Below are 16205 nucleotides of genomic sequence, written 5' to 3'. Positions count from 1 at the left end.
CTCGATGAATATGCCAATGAAGTTTCGGGAGGGGTTGTCGTCAGATAAATTAAAGACGTAGAGTGAGATTCTGCAGTGCTCCATAAAAGTTGTCAGGTTGGAAATGTTTTCGGGAGTCGACGGGAGGCACAAACACTGTCGGAATATGTAGAGCTCAAATCCTGGATCCCCCCCCTCCCTCGATGTTTTGACATGAACTTACAATTTTATTTTGGAAGAGTGAAAGAAAATGTTTGCATCTTCTAGTGTGCATTAATTAGATAAATAGTGATCAATATGTGTATATTCAAACTTTAAAATTTACTGATGCAACCTATTTGTGCTGATTGGAAAATGTTTAATCAATTTAGCAATACATATTCTAGCAATTCTGAGAACCCAGTTTATATGCAAGTCATGTTTAGGATGGATGCCTTGTATTTTTTTTTCTTAAGAGAGAGGTTTGGTGGTTGGACACTTGCCGACCTTAAATTTTGTTATTTGTCGGCTTTCTATACACACCTAAATTGTTGGGCAACATACTGTCCACTGTGTTGGGTAATATGGGTAATATATGTTGGTTAATATATACACAACAAAAAAAGTAAGTCCCCCCTTAAACAAACATCAATAATTTCCCAACCAATGCGAGTTTTTAGTATATTTTTACATGAGCGTGTAGGTAATTTTATAAGCTACCCTTTGACTAAATGTTGTGGACTTATTTTGCGTCATGCTTCAGTGAGCACCGTCAGAAGGCAAAAATGTCACTTTTCAAAAGTCACAAGCCAAAAATCATGACTTTGATTCCATTTTACTGGAACTAATTCCACATTCTTATCATGAAAAATAGTCAGAAGGCTTGTAAAAGGTACTTTCTAAAGTACGATACAACTTTTTCGGCTAAATTTCACGGTTGAATAAACACAAGTCCAAATTTGCAATAATTGGATTTTTTACACATTTATATCAGTAAGAATGAAAGAATATGATGACAGTTATTTTTGGGAAGAGTATCTTCAACAATATTCATCGTTTCACGGTTCAATGAACATTCAATAAAAACAAAAAATACGATTTTCAAATATCATAGGCAAGTATTGTTTCATTTTGGTAACTGAAAATGATCTTTTCTCAACTTTTTCGTTATGTTCACGACCATTTAACATGCTTCAATGATTCAAAGGCGTTTAATTAAACATTCACGCTTGAATGAACATGTGGAATGTGATGCTCTCTTTTTTACGTTATTGGAAAAAATGCAATTCGTAACTATGGATATCTGTTGAAAACCTCCTTGCATAGTTCATTTGATTTGATTTTTATGAAAATCCCGATGTTTAATGCATCAGTGAGCACATAATATTCGAAAATTATGCAAATGAGAAGAAAGTTCAAAGCCTTGGCCCCACTCTGTGCCGTGTTGAATGGTTATTTTGGTGTGCGCGCCTTTTGGATAGTGTTACTCTGAAGCCATGTGCGTAGTTTCATGAAATAACTGTTGGCAGAAGTAGCGAAAACCGTCCATGAAACAAACCCTCATTTCATATTTGTGAAAATTTTGACTTCTTCTCTCATAGACTTGTGTACATTATGGGTGCATATGTTTAAGAATAAGTAACCCCTCATTCAATATGGTGGAACTTTTTTTTCAAGGCTGTCTTTAGCAATGTCATTTGGCAGTAATGTTTATCAACCTATAATAAGGGCAGAATTCTGTGCAAAAATGAAATCGATATGTTTATTCATGGATGAGTGAGCACGCATCAAAGTAGGAAAATTGGTATTTTCAATGTCACAGACTCATTTTAAAGGATAATAAAGTGAATATTGAGGTCAAATTCGGTTTCAAATGTTTTTGTTTTATCATCCATCATTTCTATCACCACACACTTTCCGAACTTAAAACATTTTCATGGTTGAGCGAGCACATTCGAAAACTTAGGAATGAATACTCTTTATACGGCATAAATGTATTCTTTTCGTAACAATTTCTCACGATCAGTTTAATTTATGGGCAAATTAGTGGCGGACCCAGAATTTTAAAATGGGGGAGGGGCCTATAATCGGGGGAGCCACCAACATTTTCAAATTTTGACATGATCTAGCAAGTTGTAAAGAATACTACCATAACCCCCTATGATGATACGTCACACTACAGGGGCCGCGGAACAGTTTTCAAAGTGGGGGGGGGGGGGAGCTGAGCCAGAGTGGGAGGGTGGGGGCTGACCATGCAAAAAAATCACAATCATATGGTCATTTTTACATTTTTGTACATGCTTTTTAAGAAAGTGGGGGGGGGGGGGGCTGAACCCCCCTCCTGCTTCCGCGGCCCCTGCAATACAATGTGCTCACTCAACCATGACAATAATTATATACGATATCAAAATTGTGTGTGGAGTGGCTAAATGATGGATAGTAAACCAGTATAACACCATAAAATTCACCTAAAAAACAACTTTTGTCCAACATTGTACTTGCACAATCTGAAACACAACACTTGTGACTTTCAAAAATGGTCATTTTTAATTCAATCTTTGATTACTCATGCATGACTCAACCGATCAATCTCATATTTCCCCAGGAGTTGCCTAATGAGTGTAGAAAGCCACCTACGAAATATCATATCTCAAAATAATTCCGTTCAAAAGTTACAGCAATTTCATTTAGGGGGGACTTACTTTTTTTGTTGTGTATATATATATATATATACATATATCCACTTGGTATTGGATTGGTTGAGGGTTCCAAAAAGTGAAGTGCTCAATGCCGGGGCAGAGCAATTATATATTCATACCTTGGTCAGTTCAGTCCACAACCGTCGCTTTATATATATATATATATATATATTCTGGTCAGTTATTATCCAATTGAGCAAATCTATTACCCAATTATTAGTTTTTATTACCCAATTTGAACAGATTTTAACCAATAAATTTGTGGACAGTATGTTGCCCAGTGATGGTTAAAAACTTGGCCTTTTTTTGCTCAACCTTTTTAAAAGTGTATATGTTCAGAAAAAATATGATCTCAGTCAAGACCAGAAAGTGCACAAGTTGTGCTATTTTCATCTTCTAAGTCATATTTGACATAAGTCAAACATATAACTCGACTTGGGCAGATCGTTTCAGCAGTGTAGTACAAAGTGTGAGGTCGTTCTTCATTGAGCTGTTTTACTGTCTCTACTTGTATACTAAGAACAGTAAAGTATGAATAAAATATTGCAAAAACATCTTTTTAATCATACTTGACTGTTTATTCTACCCCTCGTTATTTATGATGGCCTTTCAACCCAGCTGACTTTGCTTGTAATACTTTTAAAAAGGAAATAAAAATAAACATGATAAACAAAGTTAGATTTGATTTAAATTGAGTTTATTACCAGATCTTACTGCGTGTTCCGTGCAGTCATTATCATAATAATTTTTAACTGATTATAACAAAGTTATTTACAAACATTTTCTACTAGGACATAATACGATAGCAACATGCTAATCGAGGTTTATCCCCAAGTATAAATTATATCATACTTTAAACAGTATCGTACAAAATAATGAACAATTCATGTCTTTATACATTCAACATGATTTAATACATTAAAACGTCGGTGTTTCAAAATATATATACATGAATATACATTATTTATACAAATAAGGAAACATAATAGCATTTTCTTACAAAGCTCAATATCACTGGTAGAGAGTAAACACACATAGTAAAATTGGTTGAATATGAAGAGATGCATGTATAAATTGAATGAATACAGTATTCAATGCTATATTCAACACTCAAAATTGATTGAATATATATGACATGTACAAAGTGCTTTATGTTTAGGATGCAGATTCCAATGGCCGTAGACGAGATATAGTATTTTATTTATATAAAATTATATTATGTATTATTATTTCATTTCATATGCATTCATTAAAAAAAATAGTCAAGGAAGGCCAATTATGAACACTGCAATCATCGCTATTGAAATAAAGATGCTATCATATCTGTAAATATGCAATCAATAATATGTGAAGTCACCAACAGAGAAAACAACGACATTACTTGTAAAAACCAAAACTTACCCCCCCAAAAAAAAAAAAATTGATACGAAACAAATGAAAAGTATACGTCAATATAACTACAAAAAGACGGTCCTGAAAACAATAAACTGAAAAATTAAGCATAGAATTGATCTAATAAAATAAAATGTTGATCTAAAATATCATCAATTAGCTAAGAATCGAAATAGTTAAATATCTAATAATTCCAAGGGGAAGAATTCTTCAAGATAACAGGTTACTCATCAACGACGATTTTGCCCAGGTACCCAAACACCTCCATTTAAATATGTTGGAGGGGGCTCCGTTTGTCGTGATTCCGGTCGATCTAAGTACGAATATGCATAAGGGTACGGCTCTGTATATCCCGAGGAATCTCCTATCACAGGTGTTTCACTAAAGCCGCCATCAACACCAGTGGTGTTTTGGTATAGTCCGGAGCCATCTGGTGTGTCATATATATGTGATGGTTGATTTATGTTCGTTCTTATTGGATCTGGCTCGAGGTAGGAGGGTGGACGATCAGGAAGGGCGGCATTAGAAGACTTTGTTGATTCAACCGATGGAGATCTATCTCGACTGGAAATAGAATGATACAATATAATGTATAATGATTTGAATTCCATTGTTTAGTATTGCTTTTTTGCTTTTTTTAAGAATCCGCGATTCTTCTCTGGCTGTTCACCCCCCCCCCCCCCCAATAAACCTTAAAATTTTCTTATTTGCCATTTCTTCCTTATTAATACATTTTAATAACCCTTTCACTCTCCCTCTCTGTTTTTTTTTCTTCATCTTGTTCTTCTCATCCTCCTTCCTCTACTTCTACTACTACTTCTACAACTACTCCTATTACTACTGCTACTACTACTACTATATGCTGCTGTTGCTGCTACACTTCTACTACTTTTGCTACATGCATTACTACTACTTCTATACTATTCCTACTAATACTTCTACTACAATTACTACTGCACTACTAATACTTCTACTACTACTACGACTATTACTACTACTTCTACTACAACTTCTGCTACTACTACTATATACACTTTTCCTTCTTATTTTTTCATCTTTTTCTCTTCTTCCTTTCCTTCTTCAGTGTATATGCATGTACCAATAGGTCATCTTACCCTATTTTAATTCCAATAGTTATTATCAAAGTGATGATTAGAACTCCAATTATTGAACCTCCTGAGATAACGAGGATAAACATCGGTTGTGGTAGATCCTGGTTGCCATCTGTAAGGAATATATGATAATTATCTTTTGGTTTGGGCAAAGATCGATCGTGAACATCCGAGATGACCAAAATGAAAAGGGATGAACCAATCTAGGGAATAAAAACAGTTTGAGAAAAAGGACGTGCAATTGAATATATTCATGTTTTCATACCTTAAACCGTCCTATTTGTATATCTGAATAATTCAAAAAAACACCATTTCTTATTCCCAAAACGGATCCTAGCCAGGCAGAACGCATATTTTTTCCTGGGGATCGGGGAGGGAGGGGGGGGGGCAAGAAACATTCAAATAATCGAACAAACTCAAAAGCGAGGGAGCAAGGAGACCTTGGGGTCCATTTCATAAAGTAATATTTCGTAAACCTTTCAGCTGTTTGGTGAATTTTCCTAAATAGAATTTTAATTAAAAAATGTTTAGTTTTCAAAATTTCCAGGGGGGAGGAGGGGGGTAGGAAACATCTCGAATGTATGATAGGTGTATGAATATCAACAAGGAATAAATAGATCAAGGGAGTGCCTCCATGATCCAGTCCATGGTCGTATACGTAGCGGAGGAGGAGGGATAACACTAACATTTTCTTACAGAAGATTTTCAGGCAACGAAATAATGCGTGAGAATCCTTCAATCCACTTTAAAAAATGCAAAAGCTCCCCATGACAAATTCGGTTGCTTCACTCTCTCGCTTTTTACTTAGTTTTTAGGAAATTTTTACGTGCCCCCCCCCCCCCCCCGTGAGCCAACACGATCAAGTCATGATGACCTACCTGTCGTAGAGTTGATCGGTGTAGACATCGTAGAGGACCCGGCTATTGTCGTCGTGTGATTGGGGTTCTCTGACACAATGATCGTCGTGGTGGAATCTTGAACGATGGTCGTCATTTTTGTCATCGAAGCTGGGGTTGATGGACACGGCGGTTGCTGGGGTGCCGCAGACTTGGATTCTGGATCACAAATGACTATAAGGGATGAGAGCAATAATTTGAAGGGGGAAAAACGAGATCTAAAATCGACAAGAAACTTATCCCAGAGAAAGGAGGATATATCCATCACACTTGTCAGTTATGCCTCAGTCACATCCATACGGAGGCGGTACGGCGAGTCAGAAACAGCCGTTTCAACATTTTTTTGTACCAGTTACATTTAGTCGGTTTGAATAATAATGAATAAAATGGCTGTTTTCGACTGGCCGTAATATGTGCATGTTTTTAGGGACACCACTGGATATCTCGACGAATGGGCTATCATGACAGAGTACAACCGGCAGATAAAATGAAATAAAAATAAGCAAAATATATGATCTACACCCCTTACAGATACCTTCCGAAAATTCGCTAATAAAGATATGCGTCAGATCCCGAAATTGACCTTCGTTGCCTTGGATCGTTATTTCTGTTTGGTCACTTCTTCGCGACTTGTCGATTTCTAAGATGACCTTCTGAGTATGATCCGAGTAGAATATCTTATCTTCCCTTCCAAGGAGCGCGAGGCCGTAAGGTTTGATGAAGGAGAAGCCTTGCACCTTGGTAACATGTTCCCTACGGTCGTTACCATTAATAGTTACAGACGCCACATGTCCTGGCCCAAAATCTGCCCAGTACAAACGATCCTCTGAAAAAAATATGCATATATATATATATATATACATATATATATATATATATATATATATATATATATATATATATATATATATATATATATATATATATATATAAACATGTCATCAAGGTAGAATGGACAAAAACGTAATGTTACATTAAATTCGACATTAATTGTTGAGCAGAATAACAGTTGTATCTACATCACTCCTCTTCTGTGTGTACCTTATTGGCATTCAAAACTTTGCAAGTGTATTAATAATAGTTGGATGTTATAACTTCTCTTACCTTTTTATATAAGTGCGAGTTTTCTTTTTATTATAAGTAAGATGCCAGTATAGAATAGATTGCTGCAATAACCGTGTAACATAGAACAAATTTCATGAATGAAGACTGTACTTTTGAAATTACATCAACAAAAATCTATATACACACTGTTAGAAATTTATCCTTAAAATAAAAGAAGTTCTTGCAGCAGAGTTTCGAGAACACCTGTAATTTTACCAGATTGCGTAATCTTACATTATATCATGTAAAATTACAGGAAGTTGGTATTTGGTGTATGGAACCTTACAAATTTCCTTTAATAAAACATCCTTTCCCCTAGACCTGTTCTGTTAGATTGCGGAAAAATTTATGTTTATTGAATTTACAGAAGTAATGATTCTTTCTGTAAAATCAGTTTTTTTAACAGAGTAATTACAGCCTTACTGTGATTTTCTGTTCTGTCGTCGCGTTGTTTGCATTTTTTAAAAATCATATCTAAAATGCTTTATTACCATCGTGGTTGAGGGAAACTGCAGTTGGATAATCCAGCTCACCCGAAACGATCGTCATGCGTTGGCTACCTGCGGTATTGACACGCTCAATTGTCCCAGGATTGTTATTGTCACCCCGATCAACCCAAAACAGAAGGCTGTATAAAACAAGCAAACCTAACGAATAAATATGTGAATGAATGGATGAATGATTGAATAGATGGATGGATGAATGAGTACGAATTTTGTAATGATTGAATAAACAAACGAATGATTGAATGAAGGAATGAATCAATCAATCAATGAATAAATGCAAATAATGAATTACTAGCATATGAAACTGCCGACTGTTGGCGGAAAAAAAAACAATCAACCGGAATGAGAAGGAGGCCACAAGGGAAAAATTGGAGCATGAATCGTAATTTGGAAAAAGGGAAGGGCGAATATTTGTCGTATCGTTAAAATAGGCGACAATATGCTAATTTCTTGCCAAAAGCCTCCCCCATGTAATATGTTTGTATTTAAAATTATAAAAACCATACATTTCATGGGGAATAATTATATTCTTATCCAGCTTGCAATAATTAAAGGCCCCATTCCATTTAGGAAAGAAAAAATGAAATCATCAAACTAGATACCAATTGAAAGCTTGTTAACTATGCAGATTCACTTTAACCGGTTCCTATGGTAACAACATACATGGTAATAAAACAGATAACTTTTTTTTCATTAACATAATGTTCCCCAGCGAAGACAGCCCTAATGAGGCAGGATGATATTGCTTGGTTTAGTTTTGAATAAACATCCGAGGCAATGATATTTCAGACAAGGATATATTAATACATGTATAATTTCCCTCACTTGTTTCTCGTGGACACTGTGATACCTTCCGGCGTCGTTAATCCACTATTGACCAATACAGTTCTGTCAGTGCCGTTAAGGGTTGAAGATCCTACCACATCAAGTTCACGGTCTGTCCAGTAAATTCTGTCGTTCACTGTGTCGATAGACAGACCAGCAGGATCTGTGAGGGAAAAAAAGGAAATGCATTATCCAACTGTCATATATTAGCAGGGTAGAATTTTATCATTAAAAAGCAGTGACGTTGGAAAATTATTGAAAAAGAAATGACATAAATTGTGACTATGAAAAAAGGTTCTTAAACTGCATGAAGTATGAATTCAGAACACTATAGTTGATTAGACCACGACGGCTGATATCCTATGACCACAATCAGGCCTAGATATAGATAGTTGTGTTTAAATATCGTGTATTTTGTAAGTTGCATAATTTACCTGTATAGTATCTGCAAATATCGTACGCCGAACTTTGACGGATTCCTCATTATAATTTTGTGCAAAACTTGGGAAATATCTTGTCTTAATATCAAATACAATCAAATTAAATATCGTGTATTTTGTAAGTTGCATAGTTTGCCTGTATAGTATCTGCACTAATATCGTACGCCGAACTTTGACGGATTCCTCATTATAATTTTATGCAAAACTTGGGAAATATCTTGTCTTGATATCAAATACAATCAAATTTGTATAAAATTAGGACAAAATGCCCTGGTCACGATTTGAGGCAATGCTGCTTCTCTATCGCGCAACTTCACTTACATCCTAAATTATCTACTATGATCCTCTGATCAGTACCATCGATATTCGCTCTAAAGATGGCGTCAAGTACAGCATCTGACCAGAAAACAGTCCTTGATCTGTTGTCAAAGGCGACGGCCCATGGCAACATCAGGTTGTCCAAAGGCAGAGCTTTGAAGTTTGTTTCAGCAAAAGACCCGTTTCAGCAAAAGACCCGTTTTCATCGGAAACCCCCACGTATATCGCCCGACTCCCCATCCCTGGATCAGCGACGAACATTTCAGCTGGAAATAAGGTAAAAACATAAAGGTTGCAAAATTTGAAATCAACCGGTTCCGGTATATCATTTTGACAAGATATCATCGAATACACTTTATTAACTTCGCCGAGGACATTTGATCTTAAATAAGGGCAACTGAACCCAAATGTGCTCCTGCACACGAGAAAATTCAAGTAAGCATAGAAAGCATATCTGATATGCATATAGGTACTTAAATGTTAAGATTTATTTTCACATAACATTAAATTTACATGATATTTACAGAAACACTGGCTTTTAAATTTTCCCAAATACCTAATACACTATATAAAACAAAATATTGGGTAAAATTTATACCACCACGAGGGAAATGATGTGTCCAGCCAATTTTGGGCAGCATTTTACCCAATGCGGGAAGTAAGGTTAAAAAATAAGCAGCAATTACTTTAGAATGGGCAAAATTTTCATCACACTGGATAAACAAAAATGCCCAAAAGAAATGCCCAATGTTGGTTGGACACATATATAATTACCCTCATGGAGCACTTTTACCCAATATTTTTATTAGAGTGTGTGTTTGCTTGCTTTGGATAATCCTTTGTATTTTTCAAATACAGACTGAACTTATAAACAATGTTAAATGGAAACCTATAGATACCTCCATAAGTGCAGATTTTGAAAAATCCTGAAACTGCGAAGACTAGAGCCGTGGTTATGAACCTCATCTTTGAGATGAAATCAAATACCTGTGAAACAAATTATTAAAACAAAAATTATCATCGCAAACCCATGTCAAGGGAAGTCATTTTCCATTATTTAATTTTGTTCGTTTTAGAATGAATATCATACGATATGAAATCGCACCATTTACTCACACAACAACAAGGCTTTGTATTCACTTGGTGTCACGACCATTACGTTAATTACGTTGTAATAACATAATGATGGTGAACCCAACATTTGGTCTAATATTACTTGCCCCAACGATCACTTCCGTCTAAATCCGGGAGGGGGAGGGGTCGGGGATATCCCCCACTTTTCGGAGAAGGAGTATAGCATGTACAGTCACCCCAACAGTTTTCAAGACAGAAACGATATTTTTTTAAATCACCAAATGATGCGTGTATTTATCTTTAAATGCGGTTAAAGTGCTTAAATTTGCCAAATTTCGCGTTCTAAAAAAAAATAAAAAAATTCTCTCGCGGTCGCTCAGTTCCTGCATGTGCTCAATCTAATAAAAAAACGACTAGTTGATAGGGTCAACTGGGTGCAACTATTATTCTAGTCATATTTGACTATTTTCCAGTCATATTTACTAGAACAGAGTTATTTCTGACTAGAATATATGTCAGAAATGTGAATATCATTGATTGCTATATCAGTTGCTCCCAGCTGACTACTGGTCTAGTCATTTTGACTGATTTGTTTTAAGAGTGACACGATTTTAGCCATGGCATATCCTACTTTTATTGCAAATATTATATCCCTTGTATCATGAAAGTATGGTGATACACTTCGTCCATTAATGAATATGATAGCACAGACTTTTAAACATGGTTATAACTTATCCAACTTGATATGATCATAAACCAATCAAATCTTGAGTTTAATACACTGGTGTGAGGAGGAGGGGCATATTATCCTAGCATCTTTGTGGAAGGGGCATTCACACACAAAAAAAAATATACACAAACCATACAGTTTACGTTAAGTGTACGATGAGTTACTAATGGCATTGACCTAAACATGCGGTTAATGCAATTAATACAGCAATAATATTTCCCACACACTTAAAATTTCATCCGTTTATAGGAGAATTTATTTCACAACAATGTAATCAATATTTCAACTATGAAATCTGTTCAAAATTATGCATGTTTCATCATCTGCCAATAATCTTAAAGATTATTAAAATTCTGCCCTTTCTGCAATATTTTACTTTTAAATTGCATCCTCTGCCATTTCCACATTTTTGGGCCTGTGATGGCACCCTATGCATGCCGGAGGTGGTGACCAATAATCATTTTCATAAAGCACCCTAAATCCCGATAATCAGATCCCCATTTTCATTCTTATCTCACCTTTAACCAGTGAGCAAAGGAGTTTCATTGAACAAAATATCGACTGTTCAATAATTATTTGCTCTTTATACTTACTTTTATTCTATAGTTTGATTTATTGATTAATTATCTTTATAATCCTCTGCAATGTATCCACATCTCTTTTAACGACTGAAGCAACCTTTTCAAATGATGCACACACTTTAAATACGATTTTGGTCATTATTCTGTGTTTAACTATTGAAAATTTGCTCGCTTACTTCACCCACTTGCATATTGATATCAAATGTAATTCTTTAATTAAATCCCAACAAATCAATCACAATATAGCCATCGAAAATAAAAATCGTGATAGACCTTTAAGTGAAAGATGGTAGTACAATGTACAAATTTACAGTATATACATCCGTATACATATAATATGTGATAATTACACACCACCTGAAAGAGGTTTTTAGACATCATTTTGTCTTCCAACTACTGAAAATTTACTCGATGGTTTCGCTTCCTGGCATATTTATTTTAACTGTAAAAAAATCATGATATGCCTCTAATTGAAAGATGGTGGTACAATATACATTGTATAAACCTACGCATACATTGCCCGTAAAGTGATAATATTACATACCACTTGAAAGAAGTTTTTGGACACCATTTCGTCTCCAACTACTGAAAATTTGCTCGTTTGCTTCGCTCGCTCGCATATTGTGATTAATTATAATTCCTTACTTTATATCACAATAAATCTATTCCAATATAGCAAAAAAACAACGTATAGGCCTTTAAGAGAAAGATAACAGTATTATGTACACGGTTATTTACCCCCGTATTCATAGCTCTTGGTGTGGGGATGTACCCAAAATTGTTAATATTAAGGTGAATATATTGCTATCACCCCCCCCCCCCCTTGCTCGGAATGCATTGACGCCAGTGTTACGTTCGGTCACACTGAATGCAAATATTGTCCAAGGTTAAATAATTTGGATTTCCTCGTTTGTTGAAACTTTCTTTGAAAAAAGATAATTCAAAAAGCATTATTTGCGAAACTATTGGACCTTGAATCCACAGAGACAATTTCACCCAACCACACACACACACACACAATAAATCGTGTTGATAAGTCATCCGTAATAGAGATCATGCGATATTTTGCATTATAATTTTGACAAAAGAGAGAGAGGGTCACATACCTTTCATTCTGAAATGTAAAATTTCAACGTACAGTGGGCCATTTTGTTTTAGTTATATCAATCGGAGTTCAATTCAAATGATGTAATGTTATCATATAATCATGGGTCTCATATAGGTCCAAGGATATCAATAATTAAATTTGTTAAAAAGACTAACAATATGTATACAGTACACACTGTAAAATTTTAATCAGCACGGGGGTAATTATGTGTCCAACCAATTTGGGGCAGTATTTTACCCAATGCGGGAAGGATATTGCCCAGTAAGGTTGATTCATTTATTCATTCATTTATTCAATTTTTCCAACAAAATTAAGAAGCATTAATTAAAAGGTTGAAAAATAAGCAGCGATTACTTTAGAATGGACACAATTGTCATCACACTGGATAAATAAAAAAAAATGCCCCAAAGAAATGCCCAACGTTGGTTGAACACGTAATTACCCTCATGGAGCATTTTTTCCGATATAAAGAGTGCATATTATAATACATCTTCGTTGATAAATCAATTTACAAAAAGCGGATCCAGCATAAAGTTATATCATCAATGCGGCAGTCACACGGATGAGACTGATTTCAGAACAATGCACTATTCATGGAGTCATACCGCATACATTCGTAATTCCGAAGCTTCGTTATTCCGAAGGTTCGTATATCCGAAGGTTCGTAATTCCGAAGGTTCGTTAATGGGAAAACGAAATGATGTTCGTAATTCCGAAGGTACGTTAATGGGAAAACGAAATGAGATTCGTAATTCCGAAGGTACTTTAGTTCGAAAACGAAATGATTAACGAACCTAATTTCGTTTTCGGACTAACGAACTTTCGGAACAACGAACCTTATTTCGTTTTCGGATTAACGAACCTTCGGAACATCGAACCTTATTTCGTTTTCGGATTATCGAACCTTCGGAATATAACGCCACAAATGTTCGGATTAAAGAATCATTTTACGTATTGGATTAACGAACATCGAGGTATAGGCAATTTACGTGTTTCGGAATTACGCACCTTCGGCATTTAAGAACCTTCGGAATTACGAAGTGTAACCGAGTCATACTATCGGATGGTTTGGAGTCGACTTTCATGGTGTGACAGTAGCATTACTGACCACTGGTGATGGTATCTATCATGGTTACATAGGGTAATCAAAATCGAGGTCATGTAGATACCATCACTCCAAAAGCTATAAAACACTACGAAATATGACTAGATAAATACTTTAAAGAACAAGCCACGTTAATATAAAAGGAATATAATATGAATAGTTTATTATCTGTTCTAATGTTGTAAGTAATGAAAAATTATACACATTAAAAAGAAATTATACAACGCTGTTTACTACATGAACCTTAGAGTAATTGTTTAAGCAGTATAAACAAGTGTTTAAATCTTAAGCAGCAAAGTTTAATTTTCAATATCTAATCTTCAATAAATTAAACATGATTGTTTAAACGGTTAAACAAATACTGACAAAAATCAGGTTCATATAGTAAACAGCGTAGTATAAAATATTAAACATCGTTTTTACTGTGTACAGGTTAAAAAAATCGGTTTGGGGGAAAATGATGCGGAATTTTACATGACATCATTACTGGGCATCACAGAGGCCCTGTGCACAAAAATTCCATAATGCTTTGAGTAATTTATCTGGGATATCGAACGGTTACAGATCCCATGCAAGCAATCGCAAAAACAACAGTGAAATCATAACTATCAATTGATACAATGAAAAAGAAAAAGTGTTTCCCCAAACAAAAGGATAGAATGATTATACTCACATTAAGTACAAATTTTCAAGTTGAGCAGGACCATATCAATCAAACAAGCAGCATTCACATCTGTTTATTGCAATATATCATGTACATTGTGTTCATAAACCTCTTAGTATGGATGATTAAGAAATAGTTTTGAAACAGTATGAAACGATGTATATTTTGATATTGTGATTTTTATGGGATGGAAATAAAAAAAAAAACCACATCTATTTACATAAACTATATCTAATCAAAATATCTAGTTTCTTGTTTACGTTATGATATCCGCATTCGTTTCAAACCTTTCCTCTCAAATAAATACTCGACCACAGTAAACAAACACTTTGTGAATCACAACAAATCACCGACATGCTTTGCCAACTTTGATCAAAACTTCTCTTTGCAACGAAACTAAATTTAATGTTTGAATATTATTTCGCAACATTACCTAGTTTATACAGAACAGGTTTGTCACTTTCAATATCGATAATAATCATGATAATGAAATATGCGGATGGCTTCGGTTCGTTTAGGCTTTATTGATAATTTATTTTTGTGTACTTGGAAAATCACTTTTTATGTTATTATTCGACACTGGAAAAAATTCGATATGTTGAATTTTTTGTAGAAGCTATTATTATCATCAATGTTATTTATAATTATGTATTGGAAGATGTCTGACATTGTGTTTTATTGTAACACTTAAGAAAAAAATAGTGTTAAATTTATGAGTTTTCAAGGTATTTATTAATTTGTAACGACATCAAACTTCAATTTGTCATATCTATTTTATTTTGTATATGAATTGAAGTTGTCAATAAAAACTACTTAATACAAAAAAATAATGAACAAATTGAATCGTGGTCGCACAAACGCCAACTTTTAGGGCTTCTTCCATATAGGGACTGCGCCAGGGAATTTTGATGGGGGAGGGTAAGATAACCTACTTTTATTGCTCAATTGAATTACAGAGCTAATTCATAGATTTACACCACAGTTGCCCTGTAGGACCTATACAGGCGCGCCGGAACACTTTCAGTTTTTGGGGGGCAAAATCCCGAAGGGGGCACAATATTTTTGACAGCGTGAGATAGCGAAGCGATCGAGCGAGAGAGGGCGTGGGACCCCCCCCCACGGTAAGGACTTTGTGTAAAAATGGAGTTTAAAAGTTACGTTTCTAAGAGAATTCAAAAATAAATTTCTTGAGAATTAAACATAGAATTCACTACGAAAGACTATACTCAGAGTTTATGAGAACCTATGAAATCTACGCGCAAAACGATCGCTCAATTCGGAATGTGGTTTTCGTGTCTGATCAATTAAATTACGTAATACGCTTATATTGACTCAAAATACCAGAAATTACATTTTTCATGCAATATCCTTTCAGAAATATTTATTTATGTACATTTACATACACGGACGACGCGAGAAGAAGAAGCAGAAGAAGCGTAACAACAGAAACAAAATACATTCCAATGAATGTCTTTTTAAATTCAAAATGGCGGGTGTTCTGACGTGGCAGACGACGATAAGCGCTTAAATACCCATTCTATTTAAATCATTTCTGACCTCAGCATTGGAGAGAGTCCCTGATTATACATACATAGGCAAAACGTTTCATATTTTGTAACTGGAGGAAAAAGAAATAGACCTGCTTAATTATTGTCTAACAATTTAAAACTTTTCTGAAAATTTAAAACATTAC

At 34.9% G+C, this 16205-nt stretch overlaps 1 protein-coding gene and 1 long non-coding RNA gene across 2 annotated transcripts; both read right to left on the bottom strand.

The window, feature by feature from the left end:
* Window positions 1–3173: 3173 nt before the first annotated feature.
* LOC121423479 (very low-density lipoprotein receptor-like) lies at window positions 3174–9428 on the bottom strand. Its single transcript, XM_041618826.1, has 7 exons — window positions 9254–9428; window positions 8493–8655; window positions 7653–7789; window positions 6593–6883; window positions 6040–6231; window positions 5165–5273; window positions 3174–4613 (listed from the first exon to the last, which is right to left on the bottom strand). The coding sequence occupies exons 1-7, from the start codon at window positions 9381–9383 to the stop codon at window positions 4280–4282; spliced, it is 1356 nt and encodes a 451-aa protein (XP_041474760.1). The 5' UTR covers window positions 9384–9428; the 3' UTR covers window positions 3174–4279.
* Window positions 9429–9435: 7 nt separating this feature from the next.
* LOC121423478 lies at window positions 9436–15163 on the bottom strand. Its single transcript, XR_005971292.1, has 3 exons — window positions 14522–15163; window positions 10150–10237; window positions 9436–9516 (listed from the first exon to the last, which is right to left on the bottom strand). It is a non-coding gene; the product is annotated as an uncharacterized LOC121423478 (long non-coding RNA).
* Between the last annotated feature and the right edge of the window lie 1042 nt (window positions 15164–16205).

The sequence above is a fragment of the Lytechinus variegatus genome, chromosome 11 (assembly GCF_018143015.1).
Source record: "Lytechinus variegatus isolate NC3 chromosome 11, Lvar_3.0, whole genome shotgun sequence".
In the NCBI taxonomy this organism is placed as follows: Eukaryota; Metazoa; Echinodermata; class Echinoidea; order Temnopleuroida; family Toxopneustidae; genus Lytechinus; species Lytechinus variegatus.
The sequence above is the reverse complement of the archived record's forward strand: the minus strand, read 5'-3'. Positions and strand labels throughout refer to the sequence as shown.

Coding starts and splice junctions, on each gene's coding strand:
- LOC121423479 (XM_041618826.1), bottom strand. CDS start 9,383: ATGTTGCCATGGGCCGTCGCCTTTGACAACAGATCAAGGACTGTTTTC. Junction 7,790..8,492: donor ACAGTGTCCACGAGAAACAA/GTGAGGGAAATT, acceptor TGTTTTATACAG/CCTTCTGTTTTGGGTTGATC. Junction 6,884..7,652: donor AGTTTCCCTCAACCACGATG/GTAATAAAGCAT, acceptor TATTTTTTTCAG/AGGATCGTTTGTACTGGGCA.